Source organism: Furipterus horrens, unplaced genomic scaffold (assembly GCF_987537825.1).
Source record: "Furipterus horrens unplaced genomic scaffold, mFurHor1.1.pri manual_scaffold_1, whole genome shotgun sequence".
Lineage (NCBI taxonomy): Eukaryota > Metazoa > Chordata > Mammalia > Chiroptera > Furipteridae > Furipterus > Furipterus horrens.
In genome coordinates this window covers 109,601,815-109,626,860 of record NW_028327171.1, presented here as the reverse complement: position 1 = coordinate 109,626,860, position 25,046 = coordinate 109,601,815, and the positions used below count along the sequence as shown (strand labels likewise).

Genomic DNA, 25,046 nt, shown 5'->3' with positions numbered 1-25,046 from the left:
AATTTACATAAGTGGAGTAATTTTACTATGATTTTCTTTCTTTGTTCAATATTATGGTTTTGGGATTCATCCAAAATATGACTTAGTTTGTTTATATTCATGGCTTTATAGTATGCTATTTTATAGATACTCTGTAGTTGATTTATTTTTTTCTTAAGAGTCTTGCTTTTTCTAAAAAATTACCACTACCATGAACTTCTTCATATAAATCTCTTGGTGCAAATGCATTAGAGTCTAATATAAATTTAGGAGTGGAATTGCAGGATTGTAGAGTAGTAGCATGTTTAACCATAGTAGGTAGTGCCAAGTTGTTTTCAAAGTGAATATACCAGTTTATACTTTCATCAGCAGTGCCTGATACTCTATTCTCATCAATACATAATATTTCAGGCTTTAAAATATTTGCCAATCTTGTAGATATGTATTAAAGCAATTTTAGGTTGTTTCAAAAGGTAAGAATAGTATCTTGTTGACTACATCATGAGTTTAGTTTTGGTTATGATGATAAAAATTTTGGTAATTTTTTTTGTGTGTGTGTTTATGTGTGTGTATATGAATACCTTTAGAAATTTAGTATGAAGTTGCAACTATAGTATAAAATCAATTGATGCTAATTGAAAATAATTATAAGTCTCATTTAAAAAACTTATGTATGTTTAGTTTAAGATGTTTGAAAACCCAAAGATGCCATCATACAGTAGAGGTTGTGGTTATATTGTTACCTCATATTTTAGGAAAATGTCTGTAAATATGTGTTCCAAGAGACCATCTGTTACTTACTAAACTTAGTAATTCATAGGGACACAAGCCATTTGGACAGATCTTTCAGAATTACCAGGAGTTTAAAGGCACATACATTCATTTACTTTGTACACTGTTCCCTCCTCCCAAAAAAACTACTTAAATCCTCCTTAAAGAGTCATATACCTCTTTCATTCCAGTTCCTCCCCAGTTGAGAAGTATTGCGGCTATCAACACCTTGCCACTGTTTACTGATAGGAATGTCGTTGTCGTCGTCGTAGGCAGCCGTCCGTCTCGAGAGACGATGGTGTAGCTTCTTAAGAGTCTGTCTGCACCGCCGAGAATGGCTGTGCAGTCCGACTCGGGAGTGACACGGTATCTGTCTCCTCCCGTGTTGAATCAATGCTGGAGTGTCCTCTCCAGTGAAGCTGAAGCTACAGAGCCTGGGCAGGGTGATATGGAGGGTCTGCTGTTGCCCATGCAGCAGACCCCCCCTCTCTTCGCAGCTGAAGGGTCCAAGGGAAAGACGGAGTCGATACAGCTTGGCTTCAGGTGCGCCGCAGGAGTTGCTGGTGTTGACTACAACGTCAAACCGCCTTAGGGACTCCGGCTCCGGATTTTCTGTCGGGGTTTACTCCCTTAGCCTTTCCCCTGAAGAGGTATGCCGCAAGGCCGCGGAGGTTTTTTGGAGTCAGAGTTTTCCTTCTCTGATGTGCCCTGACTGGAAGATCGAACCAGCGACACTTAGCTCGCAGGCCGACGCTCAATCCACTGAGCCAAACCAGCCAGGGCTTGATAGGAATGTGGTCTGGGCAAAAAGATAAGTCAGATTTATTCTTTCTGTATGCTACTCACAGTAAGGCTCTACTCTTTAACTTTCAAATTACCCCCAAAAGGCAGATAAAGATGAAGCAGAAGCTCAGAGATAAGTGATTTGGCCAAGGTCACTAGGTAGTCATGGCAGGGCTGGAACTTGAGGCCAGGTCTGCCTGGCTAAAAAAAAAAAAAAAAAAGTTAAGAATAGTCTTTAAGTTGCCACAATACTGTATTTTAAATTTTTTAAGATTAAGTTGTAATTTTAAAAAGAAAAAAAGGTGTGAATGGTGTGTTGATTTATCACACACTTTTTTACCATGAAAATATCTGTGCAGATAGTGTGCAGAGATTGCAAAAGCTCACCTCATGAGCCTTAATTTTAACTGCAAATCTGGGGCAAAGAGTAATTTGTACCAATTTCCTGACACCTAGAGTAGTGGAAACAAGTACTGCCTAAGACTCGCAGGTTTCTTCTGATTTTAAACATTACTAATCAAGATTCTAAATTCTGCTGTAAGCTCTTATTCTGTAGTCTCATTTTTCTTTCTGTGAGTGTTCAATTTTCTTTCCATTGTCTAAGTAGAAGTCTCCTTTATTTTTCTTTTGTATTTATTCCATGTAAGGAAGAGTGCATTCATTTTTTAAGTATTGTCAATTCTAAAGTAATTTAGAAAATGGAAAAATGAGAGGGGAATTCAGTGTCGAAGAAGGTATTAATTAGCCCTGGCAGAAGAGAGGAAATAGCAGGGAATAAAAATAAGAATACTTCTTTTTTAGGCTGGAAGATTACATTGAGTTGGTAGTTTACAGTATTTACTCAGAGAAGAACCCACTGCCTGAGTGAGTTTTTTAAAATGAGAACCCTACAGGCCTAGGAGTGCTGATGGGGACAAAGTGCTTGAGTAACTGGTACTTAGAAATTATTGTAGCCCTGGCCAGGTAGCTCAGTTAGTTAGTTGTCCTGATATGATACATCAAGGTTGCTGGTTTGTCCCCTGCCTGGAATTGAACCTGTGACCCATCATTTTGTGGGATGACATCTAAACAACAGTCACACCGGTCAGGGTGTTTTGAGGTGATTTTAGTTTGTCATTTTATACTTTATTATTTTGGTTTCTGTTATGTGGACCATAATTTCTTTGGTTTTATCCTCTAATGACTTAGAAGGCCTATATCTTCATTTTTTCTGCCCCAAAATATAACTGAGACAAATTATTTATGTAAATGTAATGACCATTTAAAGTTTTTTTAAAAAAATAATCTGATCTATAGAAGTGACTTCAAATTTATAAGCAAGTACACAGTACAAAGAACTGAAACCGGAAAAGCCGGTGTCCGTGCTGCCTGCCACCTACCAGACACAATAAGCAGAGACAGGGACTGAATCTTTATGGGCGGTGATCTGAGAAGACAGCGGGTTTGTACCCTAACAGACTGTCTTAAATTCCAGTATAAATGGGCCCTTTTTATAAGGAGAAGAGTCAGTAAGGGGTTTGGAATTCAGAGAAAAGGTTAATTGGATAAAAGCTGCAGCATTCTTTCATCTGTGTCCTGGGCGGTGATCATTGTGCCCTGGGCTTCTGCCCTGGGCTTCGGTCTTTGTGTCCTGGGTGGTGGTCATCTCACCCTGGAGCACAATGGCTCAGATACCGTCTTGATTGCTTGCAGTCCTCCTGAGGCAGAAAAGTGGAAGTGCTTCTGGCTTCCTGGAGTCAAGGTGCTTTTACATATACAGTGATTACTAAGCTTATTAGCTGTTACCTGAAACTAAAATTTTCCAGTGTTTTAGAGTCCCCCATCACAACCTTTTCCTCTTGAATTTGAGAGTAAGCTGCTCATCTTTTCCCCAAAACTTTTAGTATTTCAAGGGTAAATAAGGATATTCTCTATAACCACAAACTGCCATCAAAATCAGGAAAATGACATTGATAAACTGTTGCTTCATTAGAGCAAAAGGATCCTTTCCAGACTAATGTATTGCATTTAGTTATGTTGTCTCTTTAGTCTGCTCCCATCTGGAAGAGTTTCTCAGTCTTTACTTTTGTGACTTTCATCCTTTGAAGATTAGAAACCAGTTATTTGTCCTTCAATTTGGGTTTGCCTGATATTTTCTCATGATTTAACTCAGGATTTTCATCTGTGGCATGAATTGTGTTCTAATTGTATCTTATCATTTCTCTCATGATGTGGACCTGCTCCAATACTCTGATTAATTTTTTCTGCCAGCTTTCTCCATTAATATAAAGTTACTTTTTTTCCTTTGCAATCAATATTTTGTGGGGATATACTTTGAAAATATCTTGTACTTATTTGTCTATATCAGTATGGATTTGTGGATTTTATTTTTTGAAGAACTTTATTAAGGTGTAATTTATATACCATGAAAGTCACTCATTATAAGTATATAATTTAGTAATTTTTAGTGAATTTGCAGAGTTGTGCAACCACCACCACATCCCAGCTTTAGAACAGTTCCATCATGCCCCCAAAGCCCCTTATTTCCCTTTGTAGTTTATCCCCCTTCCCACTCTTAGTCTTAGGCAACCACTTAGCTTTCTATATAAATTTGCCTTTTGGGGTATTTCATATAAATGGAATCATACAATCTGATGTCTTTTGAGACTGCTTTCTTATACTTATGTTTTTGAGATTCATCTATGTTATAGCATGTCTTAGTAGTTTCTTTTTATTACTAGTTTTCTAGTGTATGGATATTTTACATTTTATCTGCTCACCATTTGATGGACATTGGGGTTGTTTTCAGTTTTTAGCTATTAATGTTATCTCTGTGGATATTTGTTCACATGCAGGTGTAACAGAACCCCCGGGCTGTTCAGTTATTAGGGGCCCGATTGCCCGCCGCCAGAAGCATAACTCTCAATACCAGAGTTTGGTGAAAAGAAAAAGAATTGTTTATTTAATGGTTATGTAGATTAAATATGAATTCTTTTAGCTTTACCTTGTCTGGGAAGCACTTTATCTGCTCTTCCATTCTAAATGATAGCTTTGCTGGTTAGAGTGATCCTGGTTGTAAGTCCTCTGTGGAGGATCACCTGTGCAGGGGCAGAGTGGTGGTGCTTCACCGTGGTCTGTAGCTCTTTACTGGGTGTGCTGGCCCTGGGGTTTCCTTGATGGTACAGGCCAAGGTCAGCCTCATCCTGTGTTTTGCCCAGGGCCAACCTGCCTGAGCTATAAAGCAGTCTGAGGTGGCTGCTACTTGTGGGGCTTGGAGATTCCCAGAGGAAGTCCAGCTGTGAATCTAAGCTGTCTGTTGGTAGTGCTGTTCCTGAAGCTCACTGAGGCCAGCTGTTGCTTGTTTGATAGGGTTTAGGAAGTTGTGAAGCATGAGCCAAGACCAGCTATTCCTATGGAAAAGCAGCTTGGGTGGGCCTGTATGTTGGGTGGGGCAGAGTCTCTAGGGATCTCCAAGGCGGGTCAAACAGGGTTAGCCAGGTTGATGGAGTCTCAGATATGGCACCAGCTTGCCTGCTCTATGGGGGGAGGGTCTAGAAAAGGGACAATGGCCTCTGCTCGCCTTAATACCAGAGACTTCAGTTTCTCCCTGTATAGCACTGATGCCTTTCAAGCTCCTACCTTGGTTCTGGAGCTCAGAGGGAGTGAGTCTGAGTAGGTGAGTCCGTGTGTGGGTTCTTTAAGATGAACTGCTTGGGGCTCCAACAGTTTACCCCACCAACTCAATCTCCACTGATTTTTGCAACCAGAAGTTGCAGGGACTTACCTTCCTGGCACTAGACTCTTGGGCTGGGGGGCCTGATGTAGGTCTGGGACTCCTCACTCCTGAGATCCCTCCCAAAATTTTATCCACCACACTTGGGTGAGAGACCAGCCCGGTCTGCATCTGAGCCCCTCCTACCCGTCTCTATGGATGTAGTTTCTTTAATTTCATAGTTGTCAGACTTCTGTTCACCTCAATTTCTGATGGTTCTGGTCATGGTTGTTTTATATTTTAGTTGTTAATTTTGATGTGGTTGTGTAAAGAGGTGAGCCACATCTGCATACATTGCCATCTTGACCGGATCCTAGAATGAACTTCAAGTTATTCTTGATATTGATAGCATAAGCAATTTTTATATCATTTTTCAAACCCTACTGGTATTATTATGTTCCGTTCTTTAGTGTTTATGATAGCTAATTTTATTCTTTTTTTTCCTTTGTGTATTTGGGTGTCCTAACAGGGTGAATTCATGACTTATATGTATTATCTTTTCGGCTGGGGATATAATTGACTTTATCAGTCATGTTCTTCCTGAATTCAGGGAGTTTTTCAGTGGAGTAAAAGGTGGTAAACCAAAGGAATTTCTTAATATGTATATCTCATCTAGTGAGGGCTTCATAATCCTGATGTTGGGTGGTTTGTACTTATGTAATTTCTCTAGCTTTCTTTCAGTTGTTTGATCTCTTCCTGTCTGTCTCTTATCTCTCAGTACATAAATGTGCAACTTATCCTTTATAAAGATGTCTTGTTTGGTAACTGCGTTATTTGTTTTTGTTGACTAATAACAATTCCATCCCATTGGGTTGGCTCTTTGTTCTCTGTCCATTTTCTTTATCCTCTTAGCGTTTTTACCTTCTCCATTTTCCAGTATATGTGCTGCCGAAGCAAGCACTCTTCTCCATTTTTCTTTAGCATTTTGGGGGCACTTCCTTAGTGTCATCTTAACTCATCATTGATTTAATTTTTTTACAGTATCGCATAGCTTTTTCTGTTCTCATAGCACATAACCTTAATTTTCTGTGTAAAGTAGCACCATGAATTTTACTGTATGAGGCTTTTTCTTTTACCCTTTGGTGTATCCTTTCGACTTATATTTTCTTCTTCATAGGCTGCCTGCAATTATAATATATTATAGTGTTTTAAATTAAAACCCACCTCTGAACTTTAGAATGAGCAAGGGAGGGAAAACCAAAACATAGCACTTATCATATGGTTTCACTTTGTGTTCCTTGTTTAGACATGGAGTTGAGTATATTTTTAAGACACTTCTTCAGTGGTGCACTTCCCACAGATACAGCCTGTGAACCACCAGTGGTGGGTTTGTTCTTTTTGGTCCTTTGATGCAGACTAGGGGATGTTTAGCTCAGGAAAGGAAAAGTGTCTTTTCTTCTTCATTTTTGTTTTAAGTATATTTTATTGATTACGCTGTTACAGTTTTCCCAATTTCTTTTCCCTTTGCTCCCCTCTGCTCAGTACCCGCCTTCCCTCCAGCAATCCCACCCCCCTTAGTTTATGTCCATGGGTTGTGAGTGGAAGTTCTTTGGCTTCTCCAGTTCCTATATTATTCTTAACTCCCGCCTGTCTGTTTTGTACCTACTAAATATGCTTCTTAGTCCCTGCACTATTTCCCCATTTCTCTCCCTTCCCCCGCCCAGCTGATAACCCTCCAAATGATCTCCATATCTATGATTCTGTTTCTTTTCTGGTTGTTTGCTTAGTTTGTTTGTTTGTTTTTTAGATTCAGTTGTTGATAGTTGTGAGTTTGTAGTCTCTTTTCTTCTTAAACCCTGCTACTAACTCACAGTTGAAGCCTGTTAACAACTGCCAAAAAGTTTGAGCAACATGAAAGTTGAATATAAGATGACTCATGCTTTTATAATTTTTGTATGAAACTGCCTGCTGAAAATCTTGCCTTTTGGCTTATGTATAGTATTTTATTTTTGAGAGAGATTTGAATTTGGTAAAATTAAAAATTAGGTATCAGTATTGATCATTTCATCTTTGTATAATGTGTTTTTAGATTTTTTTCTTAAGCATTTCTTTTTTTTTGTGATACAAATTCAAGATTTTATTAAAATCATTTGTAAGTTAACATAATATCTCAGTGGTTAAGAAAAATTTTTAATAAAGCAGAAGAATGAGTGAACAATGTTAACTGTGACATTTAAATGATTACATGATTTAATTACTCTTTGGATAATAAGCAGCTTTGTGAACATCTATTTAAGAAGCTGAAACTGGTGCCTACTATGGAATTTGCAGTTGAATTAGAGCTTTGCTTCCTGCCTTTGGTAATTTTAAGAAAACAAATGGAAATGGTTTTAAGAACTTATAAAAATCTGCCACTTACAAAAGAAATTAAGAGGTAAGGAAGTAGGCACTGGGAAGAAAGATGTGAAGAAAAATGCACACACGGTACAGATGACCTTTTAACAACACAGGGGTTAGAAGTACAACCCCCTGCCCAGTTGAAAACCTACATATAACTTCCGACTCCCTCAAAACTTTATTACTAATAACCTACTGTTGACCAGAAATCTTACTGATAAACATAAACAGCTTATTAGCACACATTTTGTATGTCATGTTATTATATTATATACTATATCCTTAGAATAAAAGAGAAAAAAATTGTATTAAAATCATAAGAAAAATACATTTATAGTATTTATTGAAGAAATTCCATGTATAAGTGGACCCTCTTAGTTCAAACCTGCATTGGTCAAGGGTTAACTGTATTTATTTGTGAGACGGAGCAATAAGAGAACAGAGGTAATAATCAGAAAAGTGACCAGAAGTTCAGCCCATGCCAATCCCTTATTTATTCTTGGCTGTCAGGGGTTTCCGGCTGATCTTTTTCGATTTGTCGTTATTTTTCTTCGGTGGTTCCGGCTTTGCCTGCATGTGTCTGCTGTAGAGATATTTATATGTCTCAGAACGGATATATTCAAAAACATGGGACACGCCAAGCTGACACTGGTCAGCAATCGGGGTAACCCAAGGATTATTCTCTGCTTTGAATACCTGCTTCTGACCAGTCAGATTCAAGTTTCCTAGTTCTGGGAGCAGAACAGTCAGGCAGTTCCCCTGAATGTGGAGCTCCTTACGCTGAGTAAGCTCCCAAATTTCCTTCGGCAGTGAGATCAGGTCATTATCTCTAAGGCTGAATATCTGCAACTTTGTGAGCTTCCCAGTATCTGGCGGCAGGATTTCAAAATCGTTGTCACTTAGATAGAGTGCACGCAGGGCGCGGTCAGGTAGAAGTTTCCAGGAAGGGAATTTTCATTCAAGTTGTTGTAAGTCAAATCAAGGACCTCAAGAGCTGGGAGGGAGCCAAATCCTGTAGGCAAATCGTTTAGTCTATTCATGACGAGGTTCAGGTGCTTCAGCTTTTGAAGGCTGCTGATCTGTGTGGGCAGCTCCTCAATCTGGTTATTAAAAAATTCTTCAGTTCTGCTATGTTTGGTGGCACAGCTGTCAGCTTGTTGTGGCTGAGGACCAGCTGGGTAATGTGGGCCAAGGAGAACAGGCCGTTGACATCCAGCATGTTGGATATGCTGCGGTCACTCATGTCTACTTCCGGCTGATTCTTCTCCCGGCGCTCTTCCACCAGCTTTTTCAGAGACTTGGACATGATTTGCGGAGGGCAGCACTTAGGTTGGGCGTGGAGACGGAAGGCTCCCTCAGGGTACACTTCGGCGGTGAAAGATGAAAGATGCACTCCGCAGGGGCTAAAGTGCAACCCGGAGCGAGGAACACTAATTAAGCATTTCTATATAGGTTTATTCTTGGTCACTTGTATGAAATGTCTACATTTTATTTTTCTGTATTTATGTTTTAATAATTATATGTATAATACCTATTAAAATAGTTTCTGGTATAGTTTATTGTGGTAAAATATGCTGATAAATAGAGGTGTATTATTTGCTCCTGTTATTAGCAGACCCCCAGCAACTTAAGGAATACAAGAAACTGGTTTGAAATATGTAGCAAAAAATGGGTTTTATTATAATAGCCATTAAAATAGCTGTTTTGTTTTTCCTGTACCATCTTAATTTTATTTTGGGGGGGGGTGTGCTTCCATTTGTTTTTGTCCAGATGACAGAAAATAATTTTTGTTTGAAGAAGATAGAAATAAGTGTTTCAGAAGCAGAAAAACGAACTGGAAGAAACACCATGAACATGCAGGAAACATATACTGCTTACCTCATTGAAACAAGGTAAGTGCTGAGAATTAGGCCTATGTTTAGATAGAAAAAGCTTTGGTAGCTATTGATGTAAATTCTGTTGTGTAACGGAATTGTTTACAGGTCATTGTCTTTTTAGGAATTGTGTATGTGTGTATGTTTTAACTTTAACAGGTAAACAAGTGTGTCTTTTATTATGGAACCCTTAGTAAATAAATATATATATATATTTTTAAGTAACTATATTGTAATGTTTTGTGGAGAGCAGGAAGGTTAGTGAAATACTTTTGGAATTTGGAATATTACTTGACACGTGCTTTGGAGTTCTTGGTGTTAGATACAATTCCTGTGCAATTTTGGGAAAGGATACCAGGTTCTCAGCAGCATATTAAGTAGACTTAGGTTAATGGAGATGTTAACAAAGTCTAGGAAGAGAGAAAACAATCTGAGTTTAGGAGAGTTGGGAGTTACAGAGAAATTAACAGGAAAAATTTGATTGAGATTGGAGCTTTAGACCTTGGGGTAAAATGGAAAAGACAAAGTAAATCATGGAGTAAGAAATCAAAACTTACCAGAAAAGTTCTTTTATAGCATAAGGAAAAGCTAAAGGAATTAGATTGTTTTGTCTAGAGCAAGACAAGTGAAGATTCAATTTATTTTGCCCATTATAAATAGTTCATATAAAGACTATACTGACTGTACTGACTAGTTCTTTTCTTTCGGCAGACTGAGCAGAAATACTTTCCATTAAAACAGATAGGAGAGAAATTTTTGATAGCCAGTAAAGTAAAATGACAAAACTATCAGACTTAGTTGATGGAGAACTATAACCATGTTTTAGTGTGAATACATTTTTAAGAAAAAAGTTTTAAATCCTAGGCTTTACCAAAAGTCACCAAGCTTAATTTAAGGCTCAACCTTATAGCATATCAAGGCTTTCTCCAGGTCTATGGTTCTACCCAAAATGAAAGTTAAAATCTTGGTAAAACTTGTTTAATCTGCAGACAATTCTGAAAATCCTCTTTGCAAGTATAATTTCTTTTCTCCACCAACATTAAAGAGAGAGAGAAAGAGAGAGAAAAGAAAAAGAGAACAAAAAAGAATCTTCCAAAAACAAGAGAAATTTGGGTCTAATAGGAATTTTAGGAAAAAGGAGAGGAAGATGGATCTTTTTTAAATTAGGTCATTTTGTAGTATATTTAAAACAAATTTTTAAGGTGATTAAAAAAACACACACACACAACCGTGGTGCCATGAGAGGTTTTGTGTGTGTGTGTGTGTGTGTGTGTGTGTGTGTTTTAGTTACATTAGCCACTGAAAAAAAATCATACTTCAGTAATTAGTGTTAGCTCTAGCTTTCTAAATAAAATTTTAAATTTAAAACTAAAAAAGATATTTTTAATATGTCCCTATTTCTTTACCCAGTTGAGCAGTGAAATTATCTGTCAGTTACTTTTACTGCTGGAAGAGTGTCTTGATTTGAATAATTTGTGGTAATATGTAGTTGTTTACTCTTGACTTTGAAACAAATAGAGTATCATAATTTGAAACTGGAGGTTAGAAGTGACCATCCTTTGTGTAGTATAGCTAGACACTGAATATATATATAAGTGGATCATACATATGAATCACTTGGAGATTTATTAAGCTGCAGGGTTTTGGTTGGGGTCCAGAAATTCACATTTTTTAACCAGAGCTATACCTGTTTTCAAAGTGGATGGTAAAAGGCTTTAAATTTTAAGATAGTCAAATTTGTGTCTTTTTTTCTTTATGATTTGTGTTTTCCCTATTTTAAGAAATTTTTACCTATTCATATATGGATATCCTCTTTGAGAATTGCTGTTTTGAATAGATTGTTTTGTGATGACTGTACATCTAAGGTTAATTAACCTTCAACAACTACAGAACCTTTAAAGTTCTTGATTTAATCATGTAGGCTCTTTCTGTAATTCAGTGTTATGCAGATGATTTTGGACAGTATAAGTATTATTTAGCCTTGGCTAGTGTGGTTCAGTGGATTGAGTGCCAGCCCGTTAACCAAAAGGTTGCCGGTTTAATTCACAGTCAGGGGACATGCCTGGGTTGTGGGCCGGGTCCGCAGTTGGGGGCGCACAAGAGGCAAACACACATTGATCCTCCCTCTTTCTCCTTCCCTCTTTCTAAAAATAAATAAATAAATAAATAAATATTTAAAAAATAAATATTATTTATCTTTTTATTAACTAAAAGTTGAACTTTTATCATATAGCTTACCTACCAAGGCTCTTTGGATACAAGTAGGAAGCCCATTTAACAATTGTCAATAATATTATAGTTTAGTAGGCTAAGATTGAATAAGGCTAAAAATTTCTTCAGACATTTTGTGTTTTCTTGTTCGTGGAATATGAACCTGTTTAAAATAGATAAGAATATGCCTCTTTTAGAAAGTATTCAATGTGATGAAAAGGAAGGACCTATAACCAAGATCACTCTATCCAGCAAAGCTATCATTTAGAATGGAAGGGCAGATAAAGTGCTTCCCAGACAAGGTAATGCTAAAAGAATTCATCATCAGCAAGCCATTATTATATGAAATGTTAAAGGGACTTATTTAAAAGAAAGAAGATCAAAAGTATTAACAGTAAAATGACAACAAACTCACGACTATCAACAACAGAATCTAAAAAATAAGAACAGAAACAAACTAAGCAAACCAGAATAGGAACAGAACCATAGGTATGGGGATCATCTGGAAGGTTATCAGCTGGGAGAGTGGAGGGGGAGAAATGGGGAAATGCTGCAGGGACTAAGAAGCATAATCGGGTGGTACAAAATAGACAGGGGGAGTTAAGAATAATATAAGAAAGGGTGCAGCCAAAGAACTTAAATGCATGACCCATGGACATGAACTAAAGGGGGTGGGGTTGCTGTGGGAAGGGGGCTACTGGGCAGAGGGGGGCAAGGGGGAAAAAATTGGTACTACTGTAACAGCATAATCAATAAAATATACTTAAAAAAAAGAATATGCCTCTTTTAGAATAGGTAAGAATGCCTCTGTGGCTTTGGAGGTAGTATGATATTACTTAATTCTTCCCGTAATTTGTAAAACGGTGCTAATGACACTTCTACTTTATTTTGAGGGTCATATTAAATGTTACATATAAAAACCAATATAAATACTTGTTAAATGATTGAATAAAGGGGGGTAGTTTTGTTGTTCAATGAAAGTCTTCTCTGTGTTTTTAGTCAGCTTCCAATGACTAGACCCTGCCTTAATACCCTCCCTTTTCGTAACACTCAGCGTGTCTTCTAACAACCTGATATATATATTGCTTATAGGCTATATTTATCTAATTATTAGCAAGATGCAGGCTTTGTTGGTAATGATTTTGAATAATTTGAAACTTGATATTAACCTAGATATTTTTCAACTGTATTTGAGAATCTGAATTGGAATAGTATTAATCATAGCTAATGGTTAAGTCAACTCTTTAAAATGAATCCTGTTGTAATAATACTATATTTTTGCCGTGGGAACCATTTCTGCATTTAAAGAAAAAATCCTCACTGAAGACATGCTTGTTGATTTTAGAGGGAGGTTGAAAGGAAGGAGAGAGAGAGGGAGAGAAACATTCATTGGTTGTCTCTCGTATGTGACCACTTGATGTGAGAGAGAAACATTGATCAGTTGCCTCTCATACATGCCCTGACCAGGGACTGAACCCGCAACCCAGTCATGTGCCCTGACCAGGAATTGAACCCATGACCTTTCAGTTTATGGGACAAATGCTCCAACTGAGCCACACCAGCCAGGACCATTTCTGCATTTTGAATTTCATAATTTGTTTCCTTTTTATTAATATGCAATGAATAAACATGGTGGCAAACTTAATGTATAAATAATAAAAACACTGAACAACTTGTGCTGAGCATGGCCTAGTATATATACTTTCTCAAGATTTTACTTTATTCCAAGGCTTATTTTCCTTCTGTACCTTTATGCTCTAATGTACAAATACACATTGTGTTTTTATGTATGTTATTGTCAAGCAAACAGAAAATAGGAAAGCGCCGATAATGTTTAGAATACTGATACTTTCTAACAGTGATTATACTAGCAGAAATTTTAAATAGTCAAAATAATTTCAGATATCCTTTATATGATTTTACCATAACTTCCCCCAACTATAAGCTGAACTTTTATATGAATTAGACATTGCCTGTGGCTCTTTATATTAAGGGTAGAACTAGAGATGAATTATTACATCCTTTCTCCCCCACCCTTTTAGAGTTCATTAAAATTTTGGTTCTTGGATACATTCAATTTATTCATAACCTTGAATCAAGATTTTTGCAGTGTCTTGGTCTTCATCATGAATATTGTTCTCATTGTGGTGGAACTGCAGTTACTTTTTTAAATTAATGAAACAACAGGAAAGCCAGATTTTACTATATTGTAAAATCAATTATTATACATTAACTGAATACATTGAGGCTTTTAGAGTGTTCCTAATATGACTTATTTCTCTTGAGTCCAAGAGTTTTCTAAAGCAGAAGAATATAATAGAAGGAAAGTGGTTAAGAGTGAGGGCTTTGTAAGCAGATGGATCTGAGTGCTGTACCCACAAATCGTTGTGATTGTAGGCAAAGCATATACTGTGCAGTTGCTTCCTCATCTGTAAAATGGGGACAATAATCCATGCTTCACAGGGTTGTAAGGGTTAAATAAAATAGTACATGAAAATTTCTTTACTTAGTGCCTGGTTCATAAGCATTTAGTAAATGGAGTTCTAAATATTAAATGAAGTCATTTGCATGTATTTATATATTTTAAAAATATAATAGCAAGCTTATACTTTTTCTTTCAGGTCAGTTGAACATATTGATGGTCCAAGTGTCCTAACAGATTCACTATGGAGACGGTATAGTGAATTTGAGTTGTTGAGAAACTACCTTTTAGTTTACTATCCACATATTGTTGTGCCACCTCTACCAGAAAAAAGGGTAAGAAACAAAATGGCAGTACAGTTAAGAAGTATTTAACATTGAGGCTGTTCTTCATGATTGTTTTGTTTACCTAGGCAGAATTTGTTTGGCATAAACTCTCTGCTGACAACATGGACCCGGATTTTGTGGAAAGACGACGCATTGGTTTAGAAAACTTCCTCTTGAGGGTTGCTTCACATCCCATCCTTTGTAGAGACAAAATCTTCTACTTGTTTTTAACACAGGTATTTTTCTTTTATTTAGTCTTTAAAAAAATCATTTGACTTTTTCTTTTTTAATTTTGAATTGTGGAATGCTTGTTTTTTTAACTTAATTTTTAAAATCATAGTTGATATTTAGTATTAGTTTCAGGTAGACAACATAGTGATTAGACTTCTCTAACTTATGAAGTGATCACTCTGATAAGTCTAGTTGGAATGCCTTTTTTTTTTTTTTTTTTTTTAAGTTATCTGTGTAGGTGGCTAAAGCGTCTTCTTATTTTTTTAAAAGATTTTATTTATTTCTAGAGAGAGGGGAAGGGAGGGAGAAAGAGAGGGAGCGAAACATCGATGTGCGAGAGATACATCAGTCAGTTGCCTCTTGCTTAACCGGGGTCTGGGCCTGCAACCTGGGCATGTGCCCTGACCAGGAATCAAACTGATGACAGTGACCCCTTGCTTTGCAGGACGACGCTCAACCAGCTTAGCCGTGCGGGTCACAGCTGGGATGTTTATTTTTAAGGATCTTTTTGGAGCAAATTTGTTAATGTGTATGCATTTTTGTTTGTTTTGAAATTGAAAATTATTGGTTACATCATTCTTTTGGCTAACATTTTTATACTGAAAGATACTGTCGACTTGGTATTACTTATTGATATCAAAGTTATAGTCTTTAGTTTTTTGAAGCCCAGATTATAACATCTTGGGTTCATCTTCTGTTAATCTTTTGGAATTTGGATTGAATGTTTAATTTTGAAGTGAAAATAATTATTTTTTTAACCTCTCCCATCTCGCCTGAAAGAAGAACAGAACAATTGGTATTTTCTTTAATTTGAAATATTCCTTATATTTTATTTTGCAATAATTTCTAAATTTAACTTTAATTTTTAGGAAGGTAACTGGAAGGAGACCGTGAATGAGACTGGATTTCAGCTGAAGGTAAGAATATTTGTATGAAATAATTTGTCATGCTCCTTTACAATTGCCAAAAGAGTGCCATGCATTTAGTGGGTACTTGGTACTTATTGAGTGAATGAATTTGGAAATAGGCTCTGTATCTAATAATATCATTGGTAAGATTTTCAAGGAAGCACTGCAATTTAATTTTGATTTGTATAATTTTAGTTACTAGTGAGACTATAATGGGCATATTTATGAGTTTAATTCTATTAGGAAAGAACATTTTGAAGCAGTAATTTAGGTACAAGCTGTAGATTTTTCCTACCATTACTTTGCATCTTTTTTTTTATCCCTCTGTCCTTATAACTGCCACTTGCAGTGGTGCTCTGGTACTTGCTCACTCTCTATCAGGTATGAAAGTTGGTTGAACTTGGGTTTTCCAATCACAGTAAACTAAAAGATGAGCCATCTTTTAGAAGCATGGCTATGCTTCTTCTTCCTCCTGGGACATGGTGGCCAGTTTTGAGTGGGCATAGGAGTCATTTTGAATTAGCATCTCTTAGTGAAATAGACTTATTTAGTTTCTGTACAGCTTTACAAATTTAGTCATTAGAATTAGTATTTGGGAATGAAATTGTTATCTAAAAATTGGAGGGCATAGTGGTGGTAAGGTGGCTACCCTAACTCTACTATGCTCTTCCTATTGTCTTCCATAGTAATCCAACCAACAATGGTTCTTGCAAGTTTTCTAAAGTGTTTATCTCATGTGTAAATTAGGTAGGTAAGTAGAAAAATCTATAAATTGATATAATACATAAATTGATATGTTTTCAGATTATAATACAGTAGCAAAAGTTCAGTAGGTCTAAGCAACAAGAACAAAATGTCTTTACAGTAATTATAAAAACACTAGAGATTGTATGCATTTTGGTACATAGATATTTGAAACTTAGTACAAAAAAACTACAAAGAGAAAATTTTTTTTCTGCACAGATAATGTAATCAGGTATTTAATTCTGTCATAGCTAATTCTAATTTTAAAATATTTTGTTGGCAGATTACCTGAAAAAAATGAAATTTTCTTGGTTGTAATGTATTACTTCATGGCACTCAGAAAGGATTCTAAAATTTTAGTTTAGAAATGGATTTGAAATAACTAAACTTCTAAGAAAATTATGTATATTTTGATAGGGTTTTATGAGAACTACTCTAAGGTATGCTGGGAGCTAATACTAAGGAAAAGAACAAACTAAAATCTATTTGTTTTGGTGATATCTCTTCATAAAATAGAAAATTAAAAAATTTTAAATTACTGATTTAGTTATTAGTTTAGTAACTAGTTATCAGTTGTTTGTCCTTGAACCTAGTTTTGGCCATAACTTTGGTACCTTTGAGAAAACTCCTGAATGTCTCCGTCCATATAGACTATGTGCTTTGAATCTTGTGTGTAAGTGCTATTTAAGAGTCCAGATATATTGTATTTGGCTAGCCTTATGGCAGAACCTTGATTTTACTTTTATAAAGTCTTTGAAAGTTAATAATATTTAACATACAATATTAATAATTTGAGAAGTCAGACTTAATGAAATGGACCAGAAATAAAATGTATGGAGAAAATTTGGAAACCCACTTGTCTTGCTGTACTCCTTATTTTGTTGTGACTGTTACTTGTTTTAAGTCCTTCCTTTCATTAAGGAAATGAGGTATTTTTGGACCACCCCAAGCACATATGTACATGTATACATGCATACATGTGTGTGATATCTACACATATATATAGTGTCACCTTTCTCTTACTTGGAGGTCATGTGTTTTGCAGTTAACAACTAACCTGATCACAGCTGAAAGCTGGGATTTAAGCAAAATTAACTTCTGAGATGTTCAAATGGCTTACTACTAATAGAAATACTTTGGTCCTTTCAGATAGGATCCACTTAATTTTATTATAGTTATTTAAACAGATTTGGCTATCTAATTTCTAGGCTAAAACATATTAGAAGAAAATTTAAAAGGTCTAAAAGTGGATATAGGCACACTGACATTGAAAATTGACAGCTGAGTCTGCTAGCACAGAAGGATACCTGCAAAATGGATGCATTTGGCATGGGGCTGAATCCCCATTGGCCAGGGTTGCCTGTAGGGCTTCACTGTACCACACAGGTTCAGTATTAGTTGTTTATAGTGGGTACCTTGAAACCTCAAGAAAAGGTTGAATTATGCTGGCTGTGTACTCATAATCCAGTGTTTCTTCCGTTTTTTAATTTTAGCGTGCTCGTTTTTTGTTGTTGTTTTTTCATTTTTAAATACAATGTTTCTCAGTTTGTTGGGTTTGTTTGTTCAGAATACTGAATTCTAGAGTTTATCCCAGACATGTTGATTCTCACTAGCCGTAAAATTTGACAACCAGTGCTACAAAGTGATAGATAAAAATATTTTGGGGGAGATAATTTTAAATGAGTGTCAAAAATGGTAAAGAAAACAATGTTTTTAGAACCTAAAGCAGTATCTTATCTAAGTAAAATTAGCATTATAATTGTTTATTCTGTACTAAAGCGTTGGGTTTTATTTATTTTTTGGGTTTGTTTTGGTTTTTCTTGCTAAGTATTGCCTCAGTACCTTTGAGGTTAGTTCAGTATTATTCCCCTTACCTATCTATTTTTTTTTTTTTTTTAAGAATTTACTTATTTACTTCTTATAGGGGAAGTGGGGGAGAAGAGAGAGAAACATCGATGTGCAGGAGACACATCGTTCAGTTGCCTCTCACATGCCCCCAACTGGGAGCCTGGCCCACAACCCAGGCATGTGCCCTGACTGGGAATAGAACCAGTGACGCTTTGGTTTGCAGGCTGGCACACAATCCACTGAGCCATACCAGCCAGGACTTCCCATTTTTTAGATGAGGAACCCTAGAAAGTGACTTACCCAAGGTCACATAGTTGTAAGTGATAGAGTCTGAATCCAAGTCTAGATGTAACTCAAATCTCTTCTTAATTACCATCCCATATTACCTCTCTTTTCACTTATTAGCTGTGTAATTAATGTATGTAAAGATGGTTGGTAAAGGAGATGTTGGAAGCTATTTTTCAATGAAAATTAGATCATTCTAAATCAGACCAAATATTTATATTTTCATAAGAATACTTGACCTTGGCTATTAGATTGTCATCCTTAAATTGAAATGTCAACTTTTATTTTCTTTTTTATCAGATATGTTGAATTTCTAGTTTGGGCCTAATAGACTAATATGTGCTTAAATCTTTTTAGAGTAATTATTATACCCAGCAAGATAATTATAAAAATTTAGTTTTTTTAATCTGTACTCTATTCAAAATAAACATGAGCAATAGACCTTTTTATTACTGCTATATATTGGTGTTCCCCTTATTTTTGATATTTACATAATAATCAGTTCAGTGAATTGAATTCAGAGTTTATCTCTAGAGTAATGAACATATAAACTAATTACTTTCAAGTAATACTATTTTAACTCAATAAGTTACTTACGTGAAAGTAAGTGTCATTCATATGCCCAAACCTTAAATGAATTTAGGCTGACTCAGAAGAATTGGAACCCTGTCTGTTGCTTGGAGCAGGGACTGCCAGAGCAAGATCTGGACCCTCAGGATCTCTGCTCTTCTGTGTGTGTTGCACAGGAACTCCGAGAGAGCCAGTATGGAGATTCCAAGTGCAGGGTGCCCAGAGTGTCAAGTACCCTCCTAGTGAACATCTCTGTAAAAGAGTGTGATAGCAGAGATTTTTTTTCCCCCCAGGGGTTATTTTGAGATAGGTGACAAAATAGGGATACTGAGTAAAAGGGGGTACATTATTACCAATTAGAGTAGGATAATAGATGTAAACCAGGACTGTCCTGGGGAAACTGGGTCATGTGGTTGAAGAGATAAATAAAATTTGAGGTGAGACCCAAATAATAATAAACCTACAGTGGAGTCAGTCTTGGGGGCCAGTGTTAGAAAGAGGCCACCTAGGAGAGGTTGGGGTGAAATGAGAATCAGGAAAGGAAATAAAGAAAAGATAAGGTCCATGATAAGGAAAGTAAGTAAATAATAGGAATTGGAAAGGGATAGGGAGGTGGGTTTTAAAGGAGAACTTGAAAAAGTTTGTAAGTTGGGGGTGTAGAATAGTCCATTTGTTTTTTTGTCATTCAGCCAATATTTATTGTATGTTTGTGTTGTGCCAGGCATTGGAGGCATTGGGATACAGCAGTGAACAAAGGAGAAAGCAGATCAAAGTGTTGCCATGGCAGCTGTTGTGCCACTCCAGGGGGCGCCATTCACATTGTGCTTGTAAAAAATGGCTCTTACATTCCAGTGGACAGCTAAGAAACAAGCAAACGACTAAGATGAGTTCAGATAGTGCTGAAGGAAATAAAATAGGGTGGTATGAAACAATGATGTAAGGGCTTTTTTATTTTATTATTTTCAACATTATTTTTGATTACAGTTGACATATAATATTAGTTTCAGGTGTACAGCATAGTGATTCAACATTATATAACTTACAAAGTAATTACCACAGTAAGTCTAGTATCTGTCACTTACACAGTTATTACAGTGTTATTGACTTTATTCCTGTGCTGTATATTACATCCTCGTGACTTATTTTGTATCTGGTAGTTAGTACTTCTGTAACAGTGGCTGCTTATAAAATGGATGGTAACTGGTCAGATTTGCAACAGTTTTTTAGAGCTCTAGCTTTGGGGAGAAGTTTCTGGTTAGGTGACATTTTAAGCAACTTCTCTTTTTATGGAATCTTGTGAAATGATGAACAGATTGAGTTGGGTGTTGTGATGGACATGACCTGACAGCATGTTTGGCAAGCAGACGTTAGTAGGATGGTGATGGTTTACATTTTATATGGCTTCTAAGTTGGTAAATATGTGATATTAAAAGTAAAAAGTGAATTGGTTGTATTAAGAAATATGAGATTCAAGAAAAGGTACAAATGAACATTATCTTCTTTACTGATGGTTTTTATGTCATTTCATCCTCATTTTAAAAATTACATTTGCATGTAACTATGAAGTCATTAACACTTTATTTAGTGATTTTAATTAGCTTAAAGAACATAGGGAATAACATATGCCTTAAATGTACAAGTGCTTTTATTTGTAAGGACTTTCACATGCATTATTAGTTGGTATTCCCTTGAGATGTAAGAAAAGTCAAGAATTGGTGAAATAATACTGGTTTTAGAAATAAGAGAATCCCCTGAAATCAGTGACAAATTGAGTTTCTTTAGATATTCTTGATCTTTGAATTTCTTTTGGTCTGAAGTTCTCCCGTCTGAGTTTGTGGAGTAGCATATTAGTTACATTTTTAAAAATTTCTTAATCTGGGGAGCCCTACTGTTTTTGTTTTGCTTTATTGTTTTGGGAATATTTGTAATTACAGGTTGGAAGTTGGACTAATGGAACCTTTTTTTTTTTTTTTTTTTTCCAAAAATTATTTATTTATTTATTTTCAGAAAGAGGGGAAGAAAGGGAGGGAAACATCAGTGCATGCGAGACAGAAACAATTGGCTGCCTCTTGCAGGCCTGGCAACCCAGGCATGTGCTCTGACCCGGAATCAAACCAGCGACACCTTTCGGTTCGCAGGCCAGCACTCAATCTGCTGAGCCACACCAGCCAGGGCGACTAATGGAACCTTTTTAAGCTGACTGGGATTTTAAAAACCAAACCACATTATGAAATTGATTCCTGATTGAACTACTTTTTATTGAACCCTATAGTTTCTGTGCTTGGTCAGAGAAGTAAAAAAAAAAATTTTAACTGAGAATTTAGAATAGAATTTGAATGTATTGAGTATAAATTTATACAATGAAATTATTATTTAGTGTTGATCCCTCTGTCCCCCTTTCAAGAGCAGTTTCCTGAAAATAAGGAAAGATAGTTTAAAAAAGTTGTGTTGTCTTGTAACATTTTCTGCTAGTTAGTAAACAATTTGATGTCATCTAGGTTTTCTTACTTTAGTACAGTATTACTTTAGCATAGGCATGTCCATATTTCTTTCTAAAATACTGATCAGGAAAATGAGACAAACCAATGTACATTTGGTTTGGATTCCACCTGAGAACTATGCTCAGTAATGCACAGACTTTGAAGCAGTAGTTTTGTTTAGTTTATGTATACTAAATTTTGCTTTTCTTGATTTAGAGAAAAAGTAAAGTACTTTTTTTATATGACCTATTCTGAGTTATAATAATGCAGAGCTATGTGCCTTTTAGCGTGTTGGTGTTTACATTTGTTTTACTTTGATGTCATTGGATGCCATGCGTTCACTTTAACTTATAACATCATTTTTGTTGTGTTTAAGCTGCTTTTTTAGGTATGTTGAATGTGTTTGACACAAAATGATATGAAGAAAACTGTACTAGAGCATCTTAATTTTAAAGGGGAAATAAAACTGTTGATTTATACCCTGAAATGTAATTATATTAAGTGAATAAATTATTTTTTCCAGGCAGACTCCAGGTTAAAAGCGCTTAATGCAACATTCAGAGTGAAAAACCCAGACAAGTAAGGTTTTGTTTTAATAACAGTTACAATGTTGTTTTGAATGATGCCTATCAATCTATTTAATTTTTCATTTCTGAATGTATGCACTTTATTTGCTAAATATTTTAAATAGTAATTTACATTTAGTGAAATCCTTTTCAGTCTCAAACTGATTTTAAAACTTGGTAACTTTATTGGGTTTAAGGTTGAAACTGTCTGAACTTTTAGAAAATTAAAACACTGCTTTTCCTAGAGAATTTTTAAAATGTTGTTGAAGGTATCAGAAAAGTGAGAAAAGCAATTTTGATTTCATATAAAATAGTTTTTCTTATATGACTTTGCTTGTCAAATATACAAAGGTCAAGCTAAAAAGATTATGTATTACATGTATATTTTAATAGTAAACTTTCTATTTTTCATACCAAGAAAACTTCATAGATAAATGCATACTAGTATACTAATTTCATAGAGATGTATTTATATGGCAGTTACTTGACTTCATTAATATCAGTTTGTTTTTTGTGGGAGCATTTCTATATTTAAGGAAGCTAGTGTATTCAGAAATAACTTTTCTTGGGATAGGACTTAGGTATTTCTTAAGATTTGGTTTTTCTCATTCTTTGAATTTGGTGCATAAATCAGGCTCTTCATTATATGGACTTGCACCTGGTGTTCGCTTCAGCTGAGTTTTCAGTTAGAAATTTGCTTAGGCAGATGAGGCTTTTTCATTTTTGGTGACCAAGTTTATGAGAGGTCTTCTAGAATTTCCCTTGTTAGGCCGTCAGCATTAATTTCTATGTAGCGTAATTTTTTTTTTTTTACGTAGTGTAAATTTTAGCAAAGGCCAAGTTTGCATTGTCTGATGGCCTATTATTATGCCTGACTTTGTAAACCATAATACATTAACATAATGCCTTTAAAAAATGTTTTTTTATTTGTTTTTAGAGAGAGGGGAAGGGAGAAGGGAGAGAGAAAGAAAGGGAGAGAAACATCAATGTATGGTTGCCTTTCGCACACCCTCAACCAGGGACCTGGCCCGGAACCCAGGCATGTGCCCTGACTGGGAACCGAACTGGCAACCCTTTGGTTTGCAGGCTGGCACTCAATCCACCGAGCAGCACCAGCCAGGGCAGGGCACCTTTAGTTTTTAAAATGAATTTTGAATATAAAATATAAATAAGTATTTTAAAGTTTTGTTAATTAGGAAATTGTGATGGTAACCATTGAGATTTTGTTTAATCGACTTTATTTCTTAAGAGTAGGGTTTTTTTTCTTTTTATCCTTACCCGAGGACATGCTTATTGATTAGGGAGAGAGGGGAAGGGAGGGAGAAAGAGAGGAAGAGAAACATCGATATGTGAGAGGTACATCAATCGGTTGCCTCTCACATCTGCAACCTAGGTATGTGCCCTGACCGGGAATCTAACTTGCAACCTTTCAGTTTATGGGTTGACGCTCCAACCAACTAAGCCACACCACCCAGGGTCTTAGAACAGTTTTAGTTTCACAGCAAAATTGAGCAGAGTGCAGAGCTCCCATATACCCTCTGCCCCTACACATGAAGATCACCCCGACACATCTGTACCTTCTCCCAGTCTATCACATCCCTCACCAGCGTGTGGTGTATTTGTTACAGTTGATGAACCTATACCTCATTGCCACACCAAAGACCATAGTTTACTTTAGGGTTCACATTTGGTATTGTATATTATATGGGTTTTGACAAGTATATACATTATTATAATACCACACAAAGTATTTTCACTGTCCTAAAAGTCCTTTTGCCTTGCCTGTTTATCCCTTCCTCCCCACAGCCCTGGCAACCACTGAGTGTTTTACTGTCTCAATAGTTTTATCTTTTCTAGAATGTCATATCATGCAGTATGTAGCCTTTTCAGATTGGCTTCTTTCACTTCATAATATGCATTTAAGGTTCCACTGAGGTTTTTTTAAGGGTTAGAAATGACATCCATGGTATATAAGAGATGTTCTTTAGATTAAGAACTAAAATTGTCACCCTCTAAAAAAAACTTTGAAAAATCTTATAAGCAAAGCTTATGACATTGGTGGATGTACATTCATTAGAGGAGCATGTTGACTTTTATAATTAATATTTTAATATGTATTTTATCAGTTGAATGTTTTTCAATTTAATAAATGAAAAACATTTTGTCAATTGATTGTTTGTCTTCCCTTTTCTGACCTAACTAGGTTTTCTAGATAGCTAAATTTCATTTAATATCCATATTATATACCGTCATGTGGCACTTAACAGCATTTTGGTTAACAATAGATGACAAATATGATGGTGATCCTATAAGATTATAATGGAGCTAAAAAATTCCCGTCGGCTAGTGTTGTTGTAGCTGTCTCAAATGTCATAAGGTGACACATTACTCACCTGTTTATGGTGATGCTGGTATAAATAAACCTACTCTTCTGCCCATTGTATAAAAGTGCAGCATATACAATTATGTATATAAAGCTCGATAATGATAATAAGCAACTATGTTACTGGTTTATGTATTTACCATACTATACTTTTTATCATTATTTTACAGTGTACTCTTTCTACATACACTGCTGTAAAACTGTATACCATGTTACACTGGTAGCAGTCTCATATACCTCATGTTCACTATATCTCTTTATTGCATCATTTTCTCTTGTGCTTGACTTAATCTTGTGTTGTTTTATATAGTAACATGCTGAATAGGCTTGTAGCTTAGGAGCAATAGGCTAAACAAGCGATTTTCAACCAGTGTGCTGCAAGAATTTTTAAAGCATGCATTACCTGACTATTTAGTCAGGGACAATGACCTCTTTTCCCTTAGATTGTCAAGTAAAAAAATATTACACCAGCCAGAACAATAATAGCTGTCTGACATGAATGTATCAGATTTATGCCTTTTTTTTCTTCTTCTTCTTTTTTTGTCAGATTGACAAAATAATAATATATTTTCTGGTG

The 25,046-nt window shown here is 35.8% G+C and overlaps 1 protein-coding gene and 1 pseudogene across 1 annotated transcript in view; one reads left to right on the top strand and one right to left on the bottom strand.

The window, feature by feature from the left end:
* The window catches only part of SNX4 (sorting nexin 4), a 72,921-nt gene that overhangs the window by 1,877 nt on the left and 45,998 nt on the right, over positions 1-25,046 (top strand). Inside the window, exons 2-6 of the mRNA XM_090277792.1 lie at positions 9,392-9,513; positions 14,328-14,463; positions 14,541-14,690; positions 15,555-15,602; positions 22,044-22,099. Coding sequence (XP_090133918.1) covers positions 9,392-9,513; positions 14,328-14,463; positions 14,541-14,690; positions 15,555-15,602; positions 22,044-22,099 — 512 coding nt within the window. The remainder of the gene's footprint in view (positions 1-9,391; positions 9,514-14,327; positions 14,464-14,540; positions 14,691-15,554; positions 15,603-22,043; positions 22,100-25,046) is intronic.
* On the bottom strand, positions 7,948-8,927 carry LOC150021686 (ras suppressor protein 1 pseudogene; annotated as a pseudogene).